Source organism: Camelus dromedarius, chromosome 10, assembly GCF_036321535.1.
Source record: "Camelus dromedarius isolate mCamDro1 chromosome 10, mCamDro1.pat, whole genome shotgun sequence".
Classification (NCBI taxonomy): Eukaryota; Metazoa; Chordata; class Mammalia; order Artiodactyla; family Camelidae; genus Camelus; species Camelus dromedarius.
In genome coordinates, this window is record NC_087445.1 from 73,481,290 (window position 1) to 73,506,443 (window position 25,154).

A 25,154-nucleotide genomic window follows, 5' to 3' on the forward strand; every position below is an offset into this window, starting at 1 on the left:
GACTGCTTGATGCCTCAGTTTCTCCATCACCTGAGAAGTGAGGGAAATAATTGTCAACCTTTTATAGGAATATGGTGAAGACCAAATGAGCTAATTCATAATCAGCGTTTGGAACAGAGCCTGGTAATCTTCTCTCTGTCGGTGGTGTTAATAATGCTGATATGGCTAATAATACTGATGTCCTCATCAGGACAACTAGGGAGCGATCCTGAGATTGCAGGTCGCCCTCCTTGTTATGTAGATGGGGAAACGGAAGCCCAGACAGGTGGACGGACTTTGAGCTACAACTTGGACCACAGGACTCAGCCGTGGAAGAAACTGTTTCAGGCACAGTGATCGGCAAGGACAGAAGCTTGGCATTGGTAACAGGAGTGTTTGAAGAAGATTAGGGAGGCCAAGGAGGCTGGCTTGGAGAGGATAGTTGTTGAAGCTCCTACAACAAAACATGGGCCCTTGTCCTTGCAGGAGGGGAACTCTCTAAAGAGCTTATAAAGAAAAAGAAATCTTTTCTTTGCCACAAAGTTCCATGAACCTCAAGTAAATGCCCTTTGCTCATTTTGGTGGTGCCTCCAAGGCTTTTCTCTAACCCTCCTGGGTCAGCCTGTTACGCACCTCATTGTTGTAGTCGAGAATGGCCATGGTGTGAAGGTAGAGCAGGGATGCTTAAAGAGTGACACTCATACCACCACTCTCCCCGCCTGTGCCCACAGCAGACATCAGTAATGGATCACAGATTGTGGCACACTGGATCAGTCTCCTCTGGTGCTCTGGATAGCCAGTGTAGTTGTTCTTAGCATTTGAAATGAACCAGTTTGTTCTCTCTTGATCAGCCTAAAACTTACTGGTTCACCAGGACTATAACATAAGCCTGCAGGGCCAGAGGCCAGATCCTTGCAGCCCACCATGTCCTGTCTTTTGCACGGGAGATGAATGGGATGAGCACCTGCATCCCAAATGCCCTGGCCCATTTTCAGGGGATCCTGCTCAGCACAGCCTCCAGCTTGTGCCCCTTTGTATCCTCAGCATCTCTCTGGCACCCGATAGCTGGAGAATGCCTGCCTTCCCTTGGGGAAACTCGGGGCTCCTGAGCCCAGCCTCCCAGCAGCAGACAATTTAGGACCAAGCCATCTGGGGTGTGACTGGGGAAATGGGAGGGAGGGGCATGTGGAGAGCGGTGGGGCCACAATGGACAGAGTTTTCCTGTCCCACCTGTGATGTGCCTGGGTAGATTCATCCAGGGTGGCTTCTGTTTCCTCCTGTGTTTCTCTCTCTCTCCTGCTTAACGCCCTTTCGTGGCTTCTTACTGCACTTAGAATAAAGCCCCAGCCCCTTGCCCAGCCCTCAGGGTTTCTTGAGATCTGGCCTTTCCCTCTGCCCTGGCTCACCAGGCACCAGCCACACTTGCTGCCCCTCACCTGTGCCAAGCTCCTTCCTACCTCAGGGCCTCCATCCTTGCTGTCCCCTCTGCCCCTGACCTTGGCATCTTCACTGCAATGTCACCTCCTGGGAGACGTCTGCCTTGACCACCCTGCCCCTGTTTCTCCAGCTTGCTAAGGGATCGTCTTGTTTTGTGCTGACTTTTAGAAGCTGCAACACGGAAGAACTGGGCCCAGGGGTCTTATGTGACTCTGACTTGTCCTGGGCCATCCAGTGAGCAGATGCAAAGCTGGGCAGATCCCAGGTCCTCCAGGAGAGCCCAGGCCCCAGGTCGTCAGGAGCGCAGGCCAGACTCCAGTGACGTGATGCTTGGGCCGGTGCTGGCTGGGCCCTCACCTCACACCAGGCTCCGTGCTGGGTGCCCACGGCATCATCTCAGCTGCTCCCAGCTCTGTATTTGGCAGGGGGAGGAGGCTGGGGGCTTAGGGAGGCAGGGCCAGTGTCGGATCCGCAGCTGCCTGAAGCCACCCGCCCCCCACCAGATCCCTTGCTCTTGACTGTCTCATTTCCTACTCTGAGCTCGAGTCATCACAATGGAAGGTCAGGAACTGTGGTGGGAGCCTCCAAGGACACTACAGCAGGTCCCAGGCCTTTATGGAGGGAACAGAGGGGTGGTGGCGAAGAGAACGCGATCCTGAGTAGGAACAGCGCGGCACAAATAGTGTCCCCAGCACAGTTCCACGGCGGGGGGGTGGGGGAACGGGGAAGAAGATGGGAAGGAGACTGGCCAGAGGCTGGCAGTGGGTGTGCAGTGCGGGGGTGGTGACACCGTGGGTTATGGGTATTTTTTTTTCTCTTATATTTTCTATTTTCCAACTTTTCTGTTATGGCTTTTTATTACTTTTATAATCACCAAATAACCCGATGATATTGTAACAAAAACAGTGGGTGGGAGCAGGAGGAATTCTGCAGCAGCCTCAATAGGACCAGCTGTCAATCCTGGACCGTCCTTCGCAGTGGCAGCCACAAGGAAGGAGGCGGCCTCTCCTTAAATCCGCTGGGCGCCCCCTCTGGGCCAGGCCCTGGGCTGCTACTTAGAAGAGTGCCGTGGGCTCAGTCTAGGAGCAGCCCATTTTACAGATGAAGAAACTGAGGCTCAGAGGGGGTGGAGACACTCGCCTGGGTCACCCAGCTCTGTTCTGGCTGGAGTCTGGGTCCAGCTCGCTTGCTTCTATGGCCTGGGGCCTAGGGGCTCAGCCCTGCTGGCTCTGGCTCTGAGGAACCCCACAAAGCTGAAGGCGGTGGAGCTTAGGGGGTGAGAAGAGAGAAGCGGGGAGGGGAGGGGAGTGGAGAAGGGAAGAGGCATCATCCTCATGGATGTTTTTGGGACCCTCCTCCAGGACTGTCTGCAGGCAGGTCCCTGGGGAGCTCTGGGAGGGGAGCACCACGGGAAGGGAGGTGTTTGAAAAGATAATGGGAGAACAGTTTGCCAAGGCCGCCGTGGCAGCCCCGGCTGCGTTTGGCTGATGGCAGTGGGGGGTATGCTTTATCATTTACCCATCCATCTGTGTCTTTCCCACTTTCCACACTGCAGAGAGCAGCCACCGTCATACTTAACCCTATACAGGGAAGGAGTGGGGCATGGGGGTGATGTGGGGCTTGCTGCAGGCTGGGTCCCAGAGGACAAGGCTCTGCTGGAACTGAGAGCAGTGAATTCCAGAAAGTCCTGGCAGGCCAGGGCCTCTGGGGAACCGAGGCTGTGGTGGGGTTGGGGCTTCCCCAGGTGCAGAGAACAGGAAGCTGAGCTGGAATTGGATCTGTGGGTCAGGACCAGCGTTTGTTCATTCATTCACTCCCTCATTCATTCACTTATTCATTCATACACTCCCTCCCTCCCTCACTCATTCATTCATTGTTTGGTTCATTTATTCAGTAAATCTTTACTGAGCACCCACCACGTGCCAGCTGAGCTGGGTGCAGGGGCAGCAGGGACTGGGGCAGATGAGGTGCTGAAGTCCCCTGGGGGACGCAGGCTGGTGCAGCGGGGGACAGAAGCCGAGGTGGGGAGCTCACGGGGAGGAAGCCCAGTGTCTAGTTGGGAGTGTTTCGTAAGTGGCGTTCAGTCTTCAGTGTTTTTATGAAATGACAGACTGCCTTTTCCTTTTCCCTTTTAAAGAGCTGTGAGAATGCAGTAGTCGAATCCAGGATCTTCTCCTCCCGTCTCCGCCCTGTCGCGGAGAGCTGGTTCCCCAGCGCAGTCACCCATGTCAGAAGCGTGTGCTCACAGGGATGGAGGCTCTGTGTGTGCGGGGCTCGGGGGCTGTGCCCTGTCCCAGGACTACTTCCCAGCTTCTCCTCCGACCTTTAAACAGAGTCAAGACCCCTGCTCTTGAACAAGAATGTGTCAAGGGTGGTCTCCATATAAGTCCCCAAGCTGTGTGACTCGGGGGAGAGGGGGTGTCGGGGCTCTTGGCATGTCCCCAGGTGGCCTGCCCATGTACCAGGGCAGTATTAGGAAGGACTGCCTGGGGCCCGAGCTGGGGCCCCCAGAGGATGTATTGGACCCTCCTTCTTGGGACAGCTGGCAGGGCAGGGCAGCTGGGTGGGCCCTCCGGCTCCAGTATGTGGGGGAGGTCCTGGCGGGAGGGCTTAGCGGAGGGCGCATGTTCAGGACGTCCTTTGCTGGCGGCCATCTGTCGAGGATCACCCGGGGCCTGAAAGGCAGGTGCTGTGTTGGCTCACACCTTACAGATGAGGAAACCGGGGTTCAGAAGGGGAGGCCGCCTGCCTGGGGTCACACACAGGGCAAGGATGGTGCTGGGATGGAGCCAGGTCTGATTTGAAAGTCCAAGCCCTTCTTTTTCAGTTCTTTACGCTTAAAAAAATTAAACTCTTTTTTTCTTATCACAGAATTCCTGCATGTTCAGTGCAGCCAGTGAGACAGGAAGCACAGAGATGAGTAATGGTAAAACCAGGAATAAAGCAATCCGTCCCCCACCCCTTTCCACTGTGTGCTCGGAGCCCTTGTCTGAAGTGGGTGCCCTCCTGGGTGGCTTGTCACGGTGGGATCTGGGCAAAAGAAATGCTGTGTGAAGGCCCTGAACCAGGAGGGGACTTAACAGCCCTTGGTCTCAGCTTTCCCATCTGTAAAATGGGCATAATCACCCTTGCCTTCTGGGCTCGTCGGGATGGTTTGCTGAAATGGTGCCTGGAAATCGTGTAGCCCCATGCCTGGCTCTCAGTAGGTCCCTGGTGGTAGCTGTTAATTCAGAAGCAGACCACTGGGAGCAGACGCTGTGGAAGACCCTCCTCCCGCTCTGTGAGGGTCCCCAGAGACCATCTAGGCCTGTGGTTCTCAGCTGGAGTGGTTCTGCCCGGGGGGACGTTTGGCACTGTCTGGGACACTTTGGGTTGTCATAACTTGGGGTGGGCGGTGCTTCTCGCGTCTAGCGGGTGGAGGCCAGGGATGCTGCTAAACCTGTCACAGTGCACTGGACGGGCCCCCATCACCAAGAATCATCCGGCCCCAAACGTCAGTGGTGCGGCTGGAGAGAACCCGGTCTAGTCTGAGCACTTATTTTACCAGCAGGGGAACCGGGGGATATTGCAGGGAAGGGGGTTGCTCAGGCCCCTCTCATAGCGAGACGGGGCGGGCTAGGACTGGAGCACAGGCCAGGCCCTGTGCCGGTTTCCTGGCAGCATCGGGTCTGAAGGAGAGAGGGAGGGGCTGCAGGAGGAGAAGGAGGAGGCCCGGGCCTGTTGGAACCTGAGCCCGGGCCGGGGTTGGGGGTGCAGTCACGTAGTTCCTCAGTCATCCTGGGATGGAATTCCGGGCAGGAGCTCTGTGATTAAGCAGCAGCTCCCTCGGGTGCCCACAGTGGGGAGCGGGTGTGCCCCACGTGGGTCTCCCGGCTCAGCCAGCCGGGGGGCTGACCTCAGGATTGGACCGTGGCATGAAGTCCTGGCCTCAGAGCCGAGAGGACTTGAAAAGGGACCTGGGGCAACTGGGGTGTTTGGAACCACTCAGACCTCCTCTCTGCTCCCGTGAGATGGGGTGCCCCCCACCTTCTGATGATGAACAACTGAGTTATGCAACGTTGGGGCTAGTGCAGCCTGGTGGACGAAGTGGGAGCCTAGGAAGCAGGAGCCCTGGGTCTCAGCCCTGTTTCTGCTGCTAACTTGCTGTGTGACCTTGTGTCAGTCTCTCTCCCTCTCTGGGCCCCGAGTACCCCGTCAATCCACAGAGGGTGGGAGTATATCTGTGGTTCTCTAACCCTCCGCATGGAACTCTCAGGAAGAATATGACTGACACCTGAGCTCTCCTCTCTGCGTGTACATTAATTCATTCCTTCATTCAGCTTATTCACTGAGCTCACTGGACATTTCCTGAATCCCCGTTATATGTCAGGCCCTGGACCAGCATCAGGGTACCGTGGTGTCAGGGAGTTCACAGTTGGATGGGGGACCCAGCCTGGAGGCAAATGTGACACTGCGTGGTTCCTGCTGTGCTGGCGACGTACAAGGGGCTGGGGGCACAGATGGGCAGTTGCAGCCCCTGGGGGATCTGGGCAGACTTCCTGGAGGGAGGCTGGGACCTGGTGGATGAACAGATTAGGCAGATAAAGAGGAGGAGGATGTGTTTTGTAGGCAGGGGGACCTGCAGGTCCAAAGGCCTTGGAGGCTGGATGGCACAGTAAGCTCTAGAAAGTGCGGTTGTGGGTGGGAGGGTTGGCACGAGGAGGCTGGGCCATCAGGCTTCATCAGTTGGGCCTTGCCCCGTGGGGATGGGGCTGCTGCTAATGGCACCCAGGGACTGGGGCCCCACGGTGACAGTGACAGCCTCTGCAGGGGAAATGGTACAGGCTCCCTGAAGGCCCCCCACGGAGGCTAGCCTCCCTGCACCCACCCGCCCCCATTAACGCTGCAGGGCCCCCCTGCAGCTGCTCCCAGCGCTGACAGCTCCCGCTGCTGCAGCGCCAGCTCCCCTCCCGAGAGCCAGCCACCCGCAGGGACCCCTGGCCAGGAGAGGGCTTTGGGCACCTTTTGTTCTCTCTTAATTTTTTTTAATAATCTTTTAGACTCACTCAAGTAACACACAGCCACTGTGGGATATCAGGAAGCTCTAGGGGAACATGAGGGAAGTACGGCCCCATCCCGACCTCCGGAGCCGGCTGTGCCCCTATGTGGGTCATCGAGACCTGGCACTGGGCACGCCCCCTCCTCCTCCTGCCCAGGGACCCATCCTGCCCAGGGTCCTGGGGTCACAGACTAGGGCTTGTCTTCAAAACAACCCTCCCTGGCTCTGTCCTGGCCCAGGTGTGGAGACTTGAGCCTGGGACACCCAGCTAAGAAGAAGGTTTCAAGTGGAGGGACCCGGCGGGGCTGAGTCCCTTCCTGGTACCTGCTATGGGAGGAGCCCTCTGTGCCTCAGCGCCTCCATCTGTGAAATGGGGATTCCTGAACCCACTGCCCAGGGCTGAGTGGCAATTGCTCGAGGAACCAGCCAGTTAGCCCAGTGCCTGGCATGGGGCTGTTGTCCAAGTCCAAGTGGTGGTGAAATGAGGCAGTTACCCTGGGTGCTGGGCTGAGACTGCCTCCCTGGGCCTCTGGCCCCTCAAGGTGCCCCAGGGGGAGGGTGGGGAGGCGCACGGAGGCCCAGCCTCTCTTACGACTTCATGCTTGCTGTGGGCACAGTCGGGATGGTGGGTGCCCACACTCCATCTCCTGCCCTCCTCCCCACCCCTCCTCGCCCCTAAGAAACAGCTGACATGTTAGCAAGAGGTCTGTCTTGCTTCCTTTCTGACATCTGACCTCGAATTCCCAAGGCTCTTTCCTTCTGGTGCCCTGAGTGTCCCTTCACCCAGCCTGGCCCCTTAGATTGTTCTCTGATGGGTGGAGGGGGGACAGTGGCTTCTCCACGTGCTCCCTCTGTGTAGGGACCCCAGTCACGGCACCACCAGCCACTTTCCCTGGATGTGGTAGGGGAGAGTGGGGTCTTCACGCAGGCTTCGGGTAGAACAAAACTTTGGGACAGGTGGGGAGTCTTCAGTGAGCCAGCGTCCCTGAGCATCTGGCCTCGTCAGTGACCTCCTTCAAACCCCACATCAGCTCCAGTCTGGGCTGCAAGGGCTTGCAAATCTTCCCCTCTTGGAGCTTCAGTTTCCTCATCTTTAAAATAGGCTTCATCATATACCTTGCTCATAAGGCGTTCCGGGGGGATCAGGTTTGCTAATTTCCCAGCAGAGAGTGGTCCAGCAGGGGTAACAGCTGGTAGCTGATAATAGCTGATCAATCTCTCTGGCCCTTCTTTGTGCTGGGAGTCCTTGGAGGAGGAATGTATGTCCCAGTGGGATTCGCCAAACTACCCACAGGAGCCAATTTGTGAACTGGTTTAAAAGAACACACTGAGGTCATAATACTGAGGAGCGTGCCACTGATTATTTTTTACTTCCAGCCCTGTGTCAAGGATGCTACATCATCCTCTCACTCAGTCCCCACAAGATGGCTGTGATAGCTGCCCCTGTTTATAGAGGAGAATTAGGCTCAGAGGGGGGAAGACACTTGCCTGAAGTTGCACAGCTAGTGAAAGGCAGAACCGGAATTTGGACCGTGAAGCCATGTTGCCATCATCTGGAGGGTCCTGTGCTGGGCACTGGGAATACAGGGTGGACAAGTCCAGGTGGAACCCATCGGGGTGCCCTCTAAGCTTGCTGCACTGCTTCCACATAGTCTACATGGTTCCCTGGGACAGAGGCAGGGGAGCGGGTGTGGGTGCACCGGGGGTGGGGGGGGCGCAGCCTGTAGGAGGAGCCAGCTGCCGGCTGCATATGGTGGCTCTGCCCACCAGCGCCACCAGCCTGCCTGGCTCTGTGGTGCTGGGAGGGGCTCAGTGGAGAAGGTGCGGGAAGTGGGAGTGCCTTGTGCAAGATCGAGGCTTCAGGGAGAGTGTTTGTGTGAGTTTTGTTTTAGTTCCCTGTGTGGAGCCAGAAACTGAGAGGCCAAGTGCCCTATGCACAGTATTTGGGTTAATTCTCACAGTGGCTCTAATTCCCCTGGTACAGATGAGGCTCAGAGAGGTGTAGCTACCTGTCCCATGTCACACAGCTAGTGAGAGGCAGAAGTGGGATGAGCTCATGCCTGTGGTGTCCAGGTCTGCGCTTACGACCCTGTGTGGCACTGTCTCTCTTGGGACAGGTACTCACAGCCTTCTGGAGCGCTGGGCAGTGTCTCCTGGCAGGTGGGTAATCCTGGCATCTCTTACCCTCTCTTGCCTGGTCTGCTACCTCCAGGTACAAAGGCTTCATCAAGGACTGCCCCAGTGGGCAGCTGGATGCAGCAGGCTTCCAGAAGATCTACAAGCAGTTCTTCCCATTCGGAGACCCCACCAAGTTCGCCACATTTGTTTTCAACGTCTTTGATGAAAACAAGGTGAGCTGGGGATGGATGGAGCCTGTGCCAGCCTGAGTCCCCTCCCTCCGGCAGCAGCCTGTGTGGCTCCTGCAGGCACCTGCAGCGTCTCCACACCCACAGTCCCTCTGGAGAAGGCACACACACGTGTGCACTCACAGTCACACATATACACACAAATGCATGCCCATGCAGGCACACCCCCATGTGCAGACACACATAAAGGCACACAAATGCATGCACACATGAACACATGTGCACTCATATTGCACACAGATGCATGCACATGTATACATTGCACAAACTCACACGTGCAAAAGGCATCCACTGAGATACATGTATTCACACACATACCATGCACACAGACATGCGTATCTACACATATGCATGCATATGTAAACCTTGAACTTCTTACAAACACAAAATGCAAATGCCTCCAGTAGTAATAGGATTTATAGTCATAACTGACATTTATTGAACATTTACTATGTCCTAAGTGCTTTATGTGGATTATTTTTAGTGAGGCCTTACAACCAACTACCTGGAAGGGATGCCCTTTAAATACCCGCATTTTGCAGAATGAGGAAACTGAGAATTGTGTTATACATGGATCTTTTGTGCCAGCTTCTTTCACTGAGCACCATGTTTTCAAGGCTTATCTGTGTTGTCTTTTTAAATTGAAGTATAGTCAGTTACGGTGTTGTGTCAGTTTCTGGTGGACAGCATGACAGTTCTGTCAGACGTGTACGTACGTGTATTCCTTTTCATATTCTTTTCCGTTCCAGGTTACTACAAGATACTGAATATAGTTCCCTGTGCTCCACAGTAGAAACTTGCCTATCTATTTTATACATAGTAGTTTATGTCTGCAAATCTTAACTTCCCAGTTTGTTTGTTTGTTTGTTTATTTATTTCAGCCTCCCAGTTTATAAGGCTTATCTGTGTTGTAATGTCCCCTGTCCAGCAACGGCTGCCCTGACCGTTGGCATTTCCACTGTTAGGGCGTCTGCAGTCCTCCGGACTCTGTCCCATCCAGCATTTCCCTGCTCCCTCGTGTTCATGTGAACTTGCTGGAATTTGTGTCTACGCTCCATGCTGTTGGGCGTGGACTGTTCTGTTCTGTTCTGTCATACCCTGGCTTTCTCCGCAGGTGTCCCCAGCTGACAGTCACACTACCTGGCCCTGGGGAGGGCTCTGTCCTCTCCGGGCCTCAGTTTCCTTTTTTGGGAAACAAATAGGATTGAACAGTCTAGAGCCCCGCCTTCTTCTAGAGCCCCTGAGCCAGGAGAGAGGGTCATGCGTGCTGGCGGTCCTCTGGCTCTTCCTCCCACCGGATGCGGAGTCAGGCTCTCCCTCTGGCCTCATCCTTCTCCCTGCCCAGCTTGTCCCATTTCTAATCCCCTCTCCCCGTCCCTTCCTGCCCTGGTCCCTCAACCCTTGGCTCCCATGCACTCTGCTTGGTGTCCGCTGGCCAGGGGTATCTGGTATACCTGCACTCCCCATCACCGCTTGCCCAAGGTGTGGCCTGACCAGGTGGCTGGGCACTGACTGAGGCCACCCCCACCCCTCTCTCCTGCAGGACGGGCGGATTGAGTTCTCTGAGTTCATCCAGGCGCTGTCAGTGACCTCGAGGGGAACCCTGGATGAGAAGCTGCGGTGTAAGTCCTGCCCCCTGGGCTCTGCTGGGCAGCCGTTGGATGGTCCCAGGCTGGAGGGAGGCCAAATACCCGGGCCAGGCCATCTTGTCTGTCCAGGGCTTAGAGTAGCACAGATGTCCTGCCCTTTCAGGTCACAGGTGTTTTCTTGGAGGTGACCAGGCAGTGGGGATGAGGCCTCCTTAGGTGGGTGGACAGATGGGGCAGGAGAGAAGGGCAACTTGAGCAAGTGTGGACATGGGACCTCAGGCAGAACAGCGTGGAGTTAAAAGACCCAGTCTTAGTGCTGGATCCACCAGGAGGCTGTTTTGATGGCTGATCTCATTCATTCACTTATTTGCTGGTTCACGCAACAGATACTGACCAAACATGGCCATGTGTCAGCGCTGACCAGGAGACTGGGAATCCACAGGTGCATTGGATAGACGGGCACCTGCTTTCAGTCTGGCATGGGGATGTGATCCCATAAAACCACAAAGATCCTGTAAAACTGCAACCGAGGCAGGAAGAGGGAGGTGGAGCCAGCAGGGAAGGAACCAACCCTATTAGGAGTCAGGAGTTTTGCTGTTCCAGGCAGGGGAACAGCATGTGCCAAGGCCCTGAGGAGGGATGAGAGAAGGGTACAGAGAGGAGAGTGTGCACCCCTGCCGGTGCGAGGAAGGGGGTCTGGAGGGAAGACGAAAGCAGCTGGGCCAGAATTCACTTCCCACGGAGACACCTTCACTGCCTTGCATCAACACTGAGAAAACGCTGCAATTTTTTCTCTCTTTTTAGGAATAAAAGAGGATTTTATTTATGCAAAAGCTCCTCCCTGCTCCCCAGGCATATTATTTTATTTTCTAAGTTGACCATAGCAGGCTCTAGCATCATTGTGGAAAGGGAGTGGGCTGAGAGGAGGCAGAGGCTGGGGCGTGGGGAAGGAGCAGGGTGCGGGGGGCTTTGGGCTCCTCCTGAGCTCCCCGTCCTCCGTCAGCTCCAGCCTCTGAGGCCTCAGCTCTTGCAGACCAGTGCCCCCTCATTTTTATAGTCAGGTTTTTCTTCATAACCCTAGCTGAAATGGTGCGTTCGTGTCGTGTGTGTGTGTGTGTGTGTGTGTGTGTGTGTGTGTGTGTGTGTCTTGATGTAACTATTCGTTGATTGGATGAGTCACGGAGCCGTTGGCTGGGCTGCATGTTGGGGTGCAGAGGGGAGTGGGGGGTGGCTGTCTCCCCTGCCCTGGTCCAGGGCTGACTCCACCCTGGCTGGCTGGTCGCAGGGGCCTTCAAGCTCTACGACTTGGACAACGACGGCTACATCACCAGGAACGAGATGCTGGACATCGTGGACGCCATTTACCAGATGGTGGTGAGAGGCCATGACCCATGGGGTGGGGGCAGCCCCAGGGGCGTCACATTTAGTGACTGGGCCAGGCCCGCAGGGAGCACCTCCTGGAGTAAGTTGGCCAGGCGAGGGTCCCTGCCTGGGGTTGGCTGCACATCTGCACCTTGGGGGGCAGGTGAGGGCTAGGGTGAGTGGGATGCTCCCGAGCAGCATTGCAGGTGGTGGGGGCGGGGAGGGGCGTGGACGGGAGAGGTGGTCCTCCTCTGGAACCAGCCCAGGTCCGTGGGGAATACATTGGGGCAAAGAAACTGAAGCTCAGAGTGCCAGGAGCCACCCCCACCTCTTCGTCCCTGGCAGGGGAACACTGTGGAGCTCCCCGAAGAGGAGAACACCCCTGAGAAGAGGGTGGACCGGATCTTCGCCATGATGGACAAGGTGAGACCCCCCACCATAGGCACCACTGACCACCTACGGGCCTGGCTCAAGGCCGGCGGCATGCCTGGCGTGATGGCCTCTGGTCCTGTTGGCAGCCAGCCCCTTCAAACATCCAGGATTTTAAGTAAGTTTGTCCAACACTTTTTCTTTAACCAACTTAAGATTCGTAAGCTTTTAATTTTTTTTTTGCCATAGACCCCTTTGGCTTTCTGAAGAAGTACTTATGGACTTCTCAGAATAATGGTTTTAAGTGCATCAGATAAAATCCATAGGCTCAAGAAGGAAGCTATTTTGGAATACAGCTATCGAAATATTTTTTAAAAAGAATTTCTGATGTGGTGTTATATGGGCTTCCGTATGAGCACGCTGGATCATGAGAGACAGTGGTGGGTCTGACGCCCCATGATGCTGAAGCCGTGACACACACGTGGGAGGCACGTGTGGTGCCTGCAGCAGCCGTGACGTGCTATGAAAGTGCCGTGCTCCCCACCGGTGACACAGTCACAGGTACCGCTGGTTCTGGGGGGACCGTCACCTAGATTCCGCATGGAAGGAAGAGCTCAGTTTCAGTTAGAAGTTAGTGAAAAGAAAGACCCCCACGTCCCCCGTTTTAGTTCCTAGACCTGCTGAATTCTATCCGCAGACCCCACGTTAATAAAACCTTCTTTATATCAAACTTTGCTTCTAACCTGAAATAACTTTGTTTTAAATGGGAATTCGACACCAGGATGATAAGGAAACCTAGTCTTGCCTTAAAGAAAAGAATACAATGACAGTGACCTTGGGCTTATTATTACATCCTGCCTGGGTGCAGGTGCTGGCCCTGAAAGCTTTGAGCCCGAGACCTTACTTCCTTAGTTAAAAAAAGTGAGATCAGAAAAAAAAAAAAAACCCAAAATTTGAAAATAAAGTTTAAAAAAACCCAAAATCTTAAAGTAAGTTTTTTTTTAAACCAAAATTTTATAGAGGAGGGTACAGCTCAGTGGTAGAGTGCGTGCTTAGCATCCACAAGGTCCTGGGCTCAATCCCCAGTACCTCCACTACAAAAAAAAAAAATAATACTAATTTAAAAAAATACATAAATAAACCTAATTACTGCCCCCCCCAAAACAAACAAAAACCCCCAAATTTTAAAATGTTTAAAAAAATTTTTTAATAAAGTTTAAAAAAAACCCAAAAATCTGAAATAGTTTTTTAAAAACCCCAATATTTAAGGTAAAGTTTTTTTTTAAAACCCAAAAATTTTAAATAAATTTATTTTTTTTTAAAGCGAGATCAGCACGTGTCAGAGAGGCAGTAAAGACACGCAGGCTCAGACTGCACTGGCCTCCCAGTGTCCTCAGGGTGTGCAGCCAGGAGCACTAACTTTCTCGCAGGGAGGTTCAATGTGATTAACACCAAGGTGTGAAACCCCGCATTCAGACTTCCCTTATTTTGGGAAGCAAAGCCCACGCTGGAGTCAGACTGGGTATAAAGCTGCTTCCCCAGTTAGCAGCCAGGGGACCCTGCGTCAATGACCGCACCTCAGCATCCCCACTGGTACCGTGGGGAGACAGCACCTCTTCTCAGAGTGTTGTGAAGACCCCAGGAGATGAAGGGTCGCACGGGGCATACACGGACGACCCTGGAGGTGTGCTTGCTGGAACCCGCATCACGCTCTGCCTCTGTGGGTGCAGGACGAGGGGCGGGTGGTCTCCAAGGCCTTTTTCTTTGCTCTCACGGGTTTCCTTGTGAAATATTCCAGGAGAAGGGATTCTGGCCCAACCATTTCCTCCCCCAAGAGATCCCCTAAAATCCCTTTACACGGGCTTCGCTCAGCCTCCTGGCGGGTCTCCCGGCGTCCAGTGTACGCTGCTCCAGGAATGGCTTTGGTGCCCTTCCAAGGCTGGCCCCAGAGAAGTGCTTCAGGCTCTCAGCCCTGTGGGATTAACCACCCTTTATGGGGATGAACCTCAGTGGTGATGGTAATTGTGGAGTTAGGGGCACATCCAGTTTGCCAAGCACTTTATGCGGCTTGAGCTCATGGAGTGCTCACCCCAGTGCCGTGAAGAAGCCGTGCAATTCTCTCCAGTCCCCAGATGGGGAAACAAGGGACCAGAGAGATGGTCTGCATGCCTGAGGTTGCCCAGCCAGGAAGTGCCCAGGTCTGTCTATAGCTGACTTCTCTCACCGTGAGCTGCATTGCCTCCCTCCTGACCTAACTTTGGAAGCTCTCTTGGGACCAGCCCCAGGCTGGGCTTGGGGAGGAACTGTCCAGGGTCCAGGTCGGAGGCCCCTGGCCTAGGAGGCTGGTTGTCCCTTCACCTATAACCTCCTCTGTCTGCTCACAGAACGCCGACGGGAAGCTGACGCTGCAGGAATTCCAGGAAGGCTCCAAGGCGGACCCGTCCATTGTGCAGGCACTGTCCCTCTACGATGGGCTGGTATAGTCCAAGGCCCAGAGCTGGGGTGAGTGGAGGGGAGCCTGGGGCATGGGGCAGGGAGAGGGGGCAAACCAGCCACAGGACTTCTAAGGTTGACAGATAAGTACCTGGGCTTCCTGGGGGCACTTGGGGAAGGTAGCTGGTTGGGGAGGCCTAGGAGGCAGGGCCTTCAAATCAGCCAAGGCACCTCTGTTTTTGTCATTATTATATACCCAGATTCAGCCTGAGAGTATACTTGAATAGAAGCTTCCCTGGTTTGAAAACACTCTGAAAATCACAGTTCTCAGCCAGGGCCAGGGGCCTGGGAGGACAGGGGTCTCTCATCCCTCCGTTGGATGGCTGGAGACCTCAGCTCTTGGCTTTCTTGACCAATAGCTCAAACGTGGTTTCTTTTTTTGTCCAGTCAGATTTGCTGTAAGTGCCGGATGATAGCGTACCCGCAGAGGCCTCTGTTTGCTGGCAGAGAACTGACCCCCATGGTCCTGCCCGGCTATAAACACCTTTGTATGGGTTTTCTGGTGGACGGCTGATGCACTGTGTTGGTGTAAGCCTAGGACCAGAATTGCTGGGACGTAGAACGTGGGTATATTTAGCTTCATAGATACTACCCGACAGTTCTCCAACGTGGTTGTACCATCTCACACTCCCACTCGTAGTGGGTGAGAGCTCCCATTGCTTCACATCTTTACCAACATGGGATCTACCCTGTCTTCTAAATTTCAGCTTTCAGTTTTGGTGGGTGTGATAGCTTGTTGTAGCTTTAATTTGCATTCCTCTGATGAGCACTGAAGTTGGGCACCTTGTCACACGTGCGGCGCTGTCTTAGTTACCTATTGCTGCGTACTGCAGTGCTGCAAAACAGCAGCGGAAAAGGACAGCCATCGGGAATTTGGGTACAGCTTTGCTGGGCGTCTTTGGCTCAAGGTCTCATGAAGATGCAGCCAAGCTATCAGGACAGTGACCAACCATTCCAGTTTGCCCAGGACTGTCCTGAATTTAGTGCTGAAAGTCCCATGTCCCGGGAAATCCCTCAGTCTCAGGTAAACTGCGCTAATTATTAGCGGGCCAGGGCTGCAGTCTCATCTGAAGACTTGGCTGGAGGTAACCCACTTCTAAGCTCATTCATTGGGTTTTGCAGCCTCGCCATGTGACCCTCTGCATAGGGCTACCTAACAACATGGCGACTGGCTTCCCCCAGGGTGAGCTTTCTTTCTGGGAGGGAGGGAGAGACAGAACCCAAGATGAAAGCAGTCTTTTTACAACCTGATCTTGGGAAGCAAGATCTCATCACTTTTATTTCCCAAGAGTGCCTTGGCTACTTTAGACTATTCACATTTCTTTTTTTGGGGGGGCGTAATTAGGTTGGTTGATTGATTGATTGATTGATTGATTGATTTTTTTAAATGGAGGTACTCGGGATTGAACCCAGGACCTTGTGCATGCTAGGCATGTGCTCTACCACTGAGCTGTATCCTCCTCCTCCTATTTGCATTTCTATATCAGTTTTAGAATCAACTTATAAATGTCTACACACACACAAGCTGGGATTTTGATTGGGATTGAGTTGAATCTACAGTTCAATTTGGGGGCGGGGATTGGCATCTTTATAATGTTGAATCCTCCAATCCATGAAGATGGTATAGCTCTCTGTTTATTTAGGTCTTTAAAATTTTTTTCTCTATCATATTTTTACTATTTTTAGCTAAAAGATCTTTCACTTCTTTTAGTAGGCTTATTCCTAGATATTTGTTGTTTTTGATGGCATTTTAAGTAGTAATTTAAAAATGGTATTTTCCATTTGTTTCTGGTTTATAGAAATTCGATTGTTTTTTGTTTATTGATCATATATCCATGGTCCTGCTAACTTCATTTATTAAATCTTTAGAGTCTGCCTTAGATTCTTTTCAATTGTCTGCATTTTATTTCTTCCTTTCCTATCCTTCTGCCTTTTGTTCTTTTTTTTTTTTCTTGCTTCCTTGCAGAGCCCTGCAATCACATAGGCATAATGAAGGTAAGCATTCTCGTCTCACTCTTGGTCTTGGGGGAAAGCTTTTAATAATTTACTGTTGGTTAGGATGTTTGTATCTTGGTCTTGGGGGAAGGCTTTCAATAATTTACTATTAGGATGTTTGTTATAGGTCTTTTTGTAGATAAATTTTTATCAGATTTAGGAAGTTTTCTTCTTTTTTAGCTTGCTATTTGCTATAGCACTTTTTTTTTTTAAAAAAATTAAGAATGATGTTGAATTTCATCAAATTTTTTTTGCATTTATCAAGATGCTCATATAACTTTTCTCCCTTTTTTGTTGTTAATATGATGACTTACACTGATTGATTTTTGAATGCTAATCCACCTATGATGTGTTTTTATGTACTATCAGATTTGATTTGCTGACATTTTATTTAGGAGGCCTGTTTTGAAGCTTCTAATATTATTATTTTGCATGAGAAATCCTTTTTCATTGAGGAGATATTAGATAATATATTTGAAAAGAACACCTCAATAAAAAAGTTCATTTGGAAAAAACCTTCATATACAACCCAGATATAACCACTGTGAACATTTTGTGTCTACAGTGATTCAAAAAGAATTGAACACTTCCAAACACTTAATACTCAGTAACTAGGTCACATAGGAACATATAATCAAACCAATTTGTAAAGGAAATGTGACAGTTATTTCTATAATCTTGGAAATGCTCAGTGTGCAGCTCTGGGCCCCCTGGTACATTCTGATCTGTTGTCTAATTTTTCAGAGTCCCCTTTTGTGAATTACCACCAGTGGCCTCATTGGCAACTGTCACATGACAGCTGCTCTGTTTCCTCTAGGCCATAGAAAATTGGTACAAACATAGGTTCTTGATGTATCCCCTCCAAGAAAAAGTTGTGCAGTATAATTAATTTCTTAAAAATGTGTGGTTATGTTTGAATTACCCTCTTTGTTTCTGTCTCACAGCTTTCTATGAAGATACATGTGTATATATTTCCTCAGCAACAATGAGTTCATAACCATACGTTGTTGACTTTTTTCTTAATGAACAGCTTATAGGAAACATTTATTTTTTTTTTCTTTTGGAGACTCAACACTAAGAAAAGAGATTTTTAATGTGTTTTACCCAATTTGGCTTAAAGTTCATATCCTGTTGTGTCCACGTCAGTTTTCCTTAATACAATTTATGTGGACATATATCTTACCCTCACCAGAAACGTGATGGCCAAGAAGGTGTAGTTTTATTTCCACGACAAGATTTTCAGGATGACAAGAGCCACTTTTCTATAGCTTGTACCAAAAATTGCCCTCCCCTTTTCTTGGGCCTTCTTATTAGAGCCTGCCTGATAGTAATTATATCCAGTTTGTGTTCTGTCATTTTTGTGAATTATCTGCCTTCTCAGATTCCTGATGTATCATAATTCTTAGATAAATTACTGTTAGATAATTCACTGGGTTCGTCAGGAACTGAGATCATGCATATTTTTTGCATCACTAAATTTTTGTTAGAGACCATCATTTTTAATAGCTGCATAGTATTCCATTTATGGCTGGGCCATAATTTAACCAGTCTTGTGGTGTGGGACATTTAGATTGTCGGGAATTTAGGGGTGGATTAAAACAATTTTAATTATGGAAATATTCTCATGCAAGAGTAGACAGAATGTGTAACTCCATGTACCCATCACCTAGCTTCACACTCACCGATTCACGGCAATCTTGTACCATTTTTACCCTCCCACCCCCGACCTCCCCCTCCACACACAGTGGGTTATTTTGAGGCAAATTCAAGGCATCATATCATTTCATACATAAATATTTCAAAATGTATCTCTATAAGAAATGATTCTTTAAAAATTCCATGATACAAAAAAAAATTCCTTAATATGCTCCTATTTGCACTTGATATTTCAGTTTCCCCATTGTCTGTTTTTTTCACTTTGTTTATTGGAATCAGAATCTGTATAATGTCCACAGATGGCAACTGGTTGATAGGTCTTATAAGTTTATTTGAATCTGTAAGTTTTCCCCCTTTCCTTTCCTTCTTGCTGTTTGTTCAAAAGCACATTCAATAGAGTTCCCTGCAGTCTGGAGTTTGCTGAATGTGCCCCAGGGTGACGTTAACAGGTTCTTCTGTCCCCTGTTCTTCCTGGAAATGGCAGTTAGAGCTGCAGGCTGGCTTGGCATTGGGTTTGGTCCACTTTGGGCGAGAACATCTCCTGAGTGGGGTTGTGGGTATCCACCAGGTGCACATGACATCAGTGATGTCAGCAGCCATTGATGATTTGGTGCCTTGACCCATTCATCCATTAGGTGGTGCAAAATGGTGATATTCTGCAATGGTCTTCCCTTCATGGTTGGCTGGGTTACGTCCACCAAGGGAAACTGCTCCTCATCAACTTGTTGATTACTCTGAGGCTTAGTTGTAAAGGGGTGGACCCTTGATTCTTGATCAGTTGTTGTTGGGTTTTTTTTTGGCAGGAGGGAGGTAATTAGGTTTATTTATTTGTTTGGTTTTTCAATGGAGGTGCTGGGGATTGAACCCAGGACCTCATGTATGCTAAGCGTACGCTCTACCACTTGAGCTATACCCTGCCCCCTTGATCAGTTTTCAAAATGAGTTGGATTTCTAACATCCTTTAGAGGTGAAGTTTTAAAAATATATGTCATTATCAATTTATGGATTTAAATGCGTTTGATGAGTTTCATCATGTTTGCAGTTTTCACCGGCAGACACAATACTGCAGATCACAAAAGTTCACAGATTGCCGTGGAAGGCAAGGAATGTGACTGGAGACTCAACCGAACCTCCTGGGGCTGGCAGGGGGACCTGGCAGGCTGAGAGGACCCAAGCCTCTCCCTTGGGTGCTCTGGCCTCTCTCTCCCTTGGCAACTGCACCACAATGGCCACCCCAGCTCTGGTCCTACAGGGCCCTCCTTCTCCCCCAGGGCCCTCCACATAGCTTCTGGTTAGTCCAGACAGTATTATTAAGTCATTGCACACAAAGCAGGAAAATGGCCCCCTTTCGATCCAACACCTACCCTGTCCAGTGGGGAGCAGGACATTGGATTGAAACACAGGAATGGAGCATTTTGTGGGAAGGATCTGGGGGTGGCGCAGACAGTAACAGAGATGACCGTCCCCAGTGCTGCTGCTTTAAAAAAATTTACTGAGGTGAAATTCACATAACATAAAATTAACCATTTTGAAGTGAACAGTTCACTGGCATTTAGTGCATTCAGTGTTGTGCAACCATCACCTCTGTCTAGTTCTAGAACTTTGGCCTCACTCCAAGATAAAACTCCATAACTGTTTAGGAGTTTCTTCCCCTCCCCCACTTCATTCTTACCAAGCCTCTGGCAACCATCATTTACTTTCTGTCTCTGATCTGGATGTTTTATATAAATAGAATCATATAATATGTGGCCTTTTATGTTTGACTCCTTTCACTTAGCATCAGGTTATCAAGTTTCACTCGTGTTATGGTGTGTAGCAATACTTCGTTCCTTTTCAGGGCTGTATAGTATTCCACTGTGTGGCTAAATCACCTTTTGTTTATCCATTCATCCATTGATGGACATCTGAGTTGTATCCACCTTTGGGCAATTATGAATAATGATACCATGAACATCAGTGTATATGGATTTGAGTACCTGTTTTCAATTTTGGGGGGATATACCTAGGGGTTGGATTGCTGAGTCATATAGTAACCGTGTTTAAATTTTTGAGGAACTGCCAAACTGTTTACCATAGCAGCTGCACCATTTTACATTCCCACTAGCAACGGTTGAGGGTTCCAGTTTCTCCACATTCTCATCAACACTTGTTATTTTCTGGTTTTATCCTAATGGATGTGAAGTAGTGTCTCGTTGTGGTTTGATTTGTGTTTCCCTGGTGACGAATTCTGTTGAGCATCTTTTCATGTGCTTATTGGCCACACTGTTCTTAATGGTTGCAAACTAGTTTACCCTATGGCCCTGCCCTCATTTATCTAGGCCATCCCCAGAGAGTGGACACTGAGTTGCTCCCTCCGTTTTAATTTTGCTCTTACAGGTGATCCTGTAGTAAACATCTAATTGATTCCTTAGGGACAAATACTAAGCACCAAATGTGTGGGTGAGAGGATGTGCCCCTTTCTAGGACTGGTGACATGTCATGCCACCTTGTCCCCTAATTGACTCTTGGCAGCTCTGTCCCCCTGGCAGCCAACTCTGAACCCGCCACACCTCCTTGTGTCTTCCAGATGCCCGGGTACCACTCACCTCCTCCCGTGCCATGAGGCCACCTCAGCCCCAACCTCACTCTCCCGTGTCCACCCAGCCTCTCTCCGCATCCACCCCCAGCCGGGCTGCCCTGGAACCGCGAGGCCCGGCTCGCCTCTGCCCTGCCCCACACCCACCCGCCGCCTGAAGCCACTGGCGCCAATTGCCAACAACCTCTGCTTGTCTGGAAAACAGCAGCACGGATGGGAAAAGGCTCCAGCCCTCTGCAGAACCAAGGACTCGGCTGCTTCGCAGGCAGCCCCTCGGTCCCTCCTGCTCTTCTGCGTGTGTGCTTATTTTTTTTTTTATTTCAAACAGACATTGAAAAAGAAAAAAAAAAAAAAAAAAACTACCTTCTGTCCTAGAAGAATCAGACTGACCACAGGGAGAAGGCCTGGGGGATGTCAGAGAACTCTGCCTCCCGCCTCCTTCTTCGAAGCCGGAGAGGCCGCGGAGTCCCGCGGGGGCGGGGCGGGGGCTCGGTGGGCGGGGCCCCGCCTGCCTAACGCGATTGGTCGTCCCATCCTCCAGCTGCAAAACCACCTGCGTGGCTAGGATGACTGATTACGATGATGATTTTTCTGTGATAACAGTATTGTGCTTTTCGTGGGGAAAGTGAGGTTTTTTTTTTTATACATATATAATTGATATCTTTTATTTATTGGTTGTTAACTGTTGCTGCTGCCTCATGTGTCCAACGCTCCCAGGGATGCGGGGCCCACCGTTTACACGTGCACGCCCTTGACCCCCTGCTCAGCGCTCTTGGGAGGATGGTGGCCTGCAGCGGCCGAGAAGCCAAAAAGTTCTTTTTTTAGCTTTGGTTCAGATACCGTGCTCGATGTTTGGAGCAGGGAAAGGTGGGTTTCTTAAATGGCAAATGCACTGTTCCCTCTGGCCCGAATGCCTCCTTCTGGGATCTCATTTTCTCTGCTTCCTGTTCACCTATCTCTCTGTCCCGTGTCCTCCTCTGGGTCCGGAACATCTTTCCTGAGGACAAACAAGGGACATCTTTCGGTTTCTCAGCTCCTGCTTTAGTGTGTGCAGCGGCGTGGGGAATGTCGAGGCTTAAGCTGAGACTGGGAGCTGGGAGGAGGGGGACTGAGTCCCTAAGGAGAGAGTGAAAAGGGCGTGAGCAGGTGTAAAGGCTGCTTCTCCCTCCTCGGTGGCTGGTGAAAATAGTCGCTCATTTTGCCTTCCCGCCTTCCTGCCTGCCTCGGCCCCCGCCCCGCCCCCTCGGGACAATATCCTTCCTCCCTTCCTTCTTTTAGCTCAAAAGCCAGGAGGGATGGGGGAGAGAAAGGCTGCACACAACCCCATTCAGGTAGCTTCTTGGGCCATGTTGCTCACTGGAAGGTTCTAGCTCTGCCTGCCACTGAGACGGGGCAGCCTCAAACTGTCACCATAAAAGTCAGACAACCTTGGACCAGAGGCCGGGAGCCCGAGGCTGGCCCTGGCTCTGTGATTGTGGGCAACCCCCTGCCCTGTCTGGGCCCCAGCTCCCCCGGCTGCAGAGCCAGGAGGCCTGGGCTGTTGGATCTGAAGACTCTTCCATGCTGTTGCTAATTCTGAGCTGGGGTTTCCTGCAGTTGGTGATTCTGCGGTCTGTGGCTAAGTTTCCAGACCCCAGCAGACACAGGGACTGTCTGAGTCACTCTCTTGTCTCTTGGCACAAATCTTCAGGGACACCGCAGCCAGTGGTTGTGGTGTGTGGGGTCAGGTGACACACCTTGTCCCTCCCCACGTGCTTCCTGGTTCGTCCTGGACTCTTGAGCTATCCTTTTGGCCAGAACCCATCCTAACCCAGGGAAGGCTTCTGGGGTGAGAAGCAGCCTCCCAGACTGTTCAGGGCCAGACTGGAGTCGAGAATCCCTGCTGCTTCTTTGCAAAGTCGGCAGACTGTCTCTCCCTGCTCATCCCGGCCCCAGGAGAGGAGGAGCTGGCCCTCAGCTCCCACTTTGAATTGTCCTTGATCTCTACTTTGCACGTTCCCAGGAGACCAGAGCTTCTTCTGCTCATTAACCCTCAACCAGCAGACCTTCTGCCAGACTGCCGTCTGCCCGTGTGGGGCTGGCATGTCCACTCCTGCAGGCTGGACTGCTCAGCCAGCCCCCGCCTCTCCCTTCTTGTGTTCACAGACCCTTTGGCTGCACTCTGTCTCCCCTGGAAGCCCCCTTGATCCTATGGGGTTGGGAGCAGCAGTGCCATTTTTACAGGCGACTTTGAAGCCTGGCTTCTTGGGGCCCCTACGGTCACCTTCCTGCTCAGATCCCTGGCCAAGGAGGCCCAGGAATCACCACCAAATCCTGCAGTTCCTGAGCCTGGCTCTGACCTAGGATCCCCAGGCAGGAGAGGAACTTGGTGGCTTGGGGCTGGAGGGGAGGAGAGTGGGGTCTATCCCCAGGTCCAATCCCTTCTCTGGCCCCCGCCTGAGCCTTGATTTGCCTTTCTGGGCCAGCGGGCAGGAGCTGTTGTGCAGCCTGCCCTGGAGGCATCAGAACAAAGGGCTTGTGGCTGAGGATGATCCAGAGTGAAGCACGTGGGCCCTCCAGCTGAGGCCTGGATCCCCAGGCATCTAGGGAGCTGTGCTCAGAGCCTTCCCCCAACCTTCTCGCCTTTTGGCCTTTTGCTTTAGAGCCGCAGGTGTGACTGCCGGCCTTAGCAGGCAGTACCTTGGACCCATGCCCGGAGACGGTCCAGAGCTGCCGGAAGGGCCACCCTTCTTGGCAGGGTGCTGGACACTAGCCATTTTTGCCCGAGGTTGCTGGTGGGGACAGTTCCATCCCCTCCTGTCACCAGGCCTCCAGCTGCAGCCCCCTCGGAGCCCTCAGCAGCCTGCAGGCCTCTCTCCCCAGCACCGTTTCCTGCCCCAGGCTCAGCTCCATCAGCTGCTGCTCTCCGGGGCTTCCAGACCAGCCAGAAGCCAGGCTCTTAGTCCCTCTGCTGACCCTCGTTCCCCCTCCCAGGAACAGGGACCAGCCTCGGGCAGCCCTTCTGCAGCAGCCCTGGCCTCTTCCTCCCAGCATCCACTCCCAACTCTGTGTTGATGGTATGTAGGAGAATGTCATGAGTTCCCAGTATTTAACCAGGCAATGTTTAGCATAGGTCAAGGCAAGCGTGAATGTCCTCCTCTTGCCCTGAAATGGTTTTCATTTTGACAGCCCACTTTCAAGACAACAGCTGCACCTGGGCTTTCAAGAACATTGTCTCTTTTCTGGGAGGTTGGGGAAGGGTGGGGTTCCAGAGCCCCCTGGGACGAGGCAGCCTCTGCTCTGGAGAAAGCCCCATTGCTCGCCTAGTGGAAAACTTCGCTGTTCCCTAGTGGTTTCAGCTTCTAAGGGATCGAAGGGAACGTGGGAGCGCCTCCTGGTGGTGATGATCTGTAAAGGCATTTGGGGGCTCTGACCAGCCAAACGACCCGAACTGCAGACGGGGAGGTGTGGAAGGGGCTCTGATCTCACCCAGGCCCTGGGCTTCCAGCCCCACCTTATTGGCAGCATGTGTCCCAGACGCCCCTCTTCTAGGTCTGCCCCAGGGATAGCAAATGAATTAGCATAAGGGCACTGTGATGGGAAGTCTTGCCCCCTCCTTTTTTAATATCTGCGGAATAAACCCAATGGTTGATTTTTGAATGAATAAAAGGCTTTTGTTGAATAAACAGCTGGTCCCATCTTCTGTCTTGGCATCTAGGCATCTCAGGCTTTGTCTGCTCCCCATGACTGGGACAAAAGCAGAATCCTTCCCCCAACTCCCACCCCCGCCCCCCACCCTCCAGGCTGTACATTTCCATTTTCCCTGTGTCTTCGAAGTTGATCCATGACCCCGGAGAAGACCACAGGCTCCCAGTCTGACTTAGTGACCAGCTGTCTCCAGGACTCTAGGCAAGTCACTTCTGCTCATTGGGACTCAGTTTCTCCATCCGTCCAATGGGAGAGAGTCTCTCCTCAGCCCACCTGACGGCCATCGTGGGGAGCAGCTATGAGAAGAGTCATCAGAGCCCTTGGCCAAGGTGAGAGGCCAGTGTGCCATCTGAATTCTCATGGTGCCTCCCCCCAGAGCCTGCAGCTTTGGAAAGGAATTTGGGCAACTCTTGGCAAAAAAAAAAAAAAGCAATGTTTCCTGGTTGGTGGTTTTCTTTGTTTGCCCCTCTGAGCCTCTTTTGGGGGTGCTGACCTGTCTGCATCTGCTGGTGTGTGTTTCTGGGGAAGGGGCAGGCCCTTGCCCTGGGGGTGTGGGCAGGGCAGGGCGAGGCCCTGGGGTGGACGGGGCCACATAGCATGGCCAGGCC

General features: G+C 51.9%; 1 protein-coding gene across 2 annotated transcripts in view; it reads left to right on the top strand.

Annotated features, from left to right (window-relative positions):
- The window catches only part of NCS1 (neuronal calcium sensor 1), a 50,604-nt gene extending 26,080 nt beyond the window's left edge, over nt 1-24,524 (top strand). Inside the window, exons 3-9 of one of the 2 annotated variants that reach the window (XM_031450698.2) lie at nt 8,667-8,805; nt 10,364-10,442; nt 11,695-11,783; nt 12,117-12,194; nt 14,525-14,642; nt 16,600-16,628; nt 20,851-24,524. In XM_031450698.2, the coding sequence (XP_031306558.1) occupies nt 8,667-8,805; nt 10,364-10,442; nt 11,695-11,783; nt 12,117-12,194; nt 14,525-14,623 (484 nt within the window). In that variant the 3' untranslated portion in view covers nt 14,624-14,642; nt 16,600-16,628; nt 20,851-24,524. The remainder of the gene's footprint in view (nt 1-8,666; nt 8,806-10,363; nt 10,443-11,694; nt 11,784-12,116; nt 12,195-14,524; nt 14,643-16,599; nt 16,629-20,850) is intronic. The other variant, XM_031450697.2, reaches the window with a different exon arrangement.
- Nucleotides 24,525-25,154: the final 630 nt, after the last annotated feature.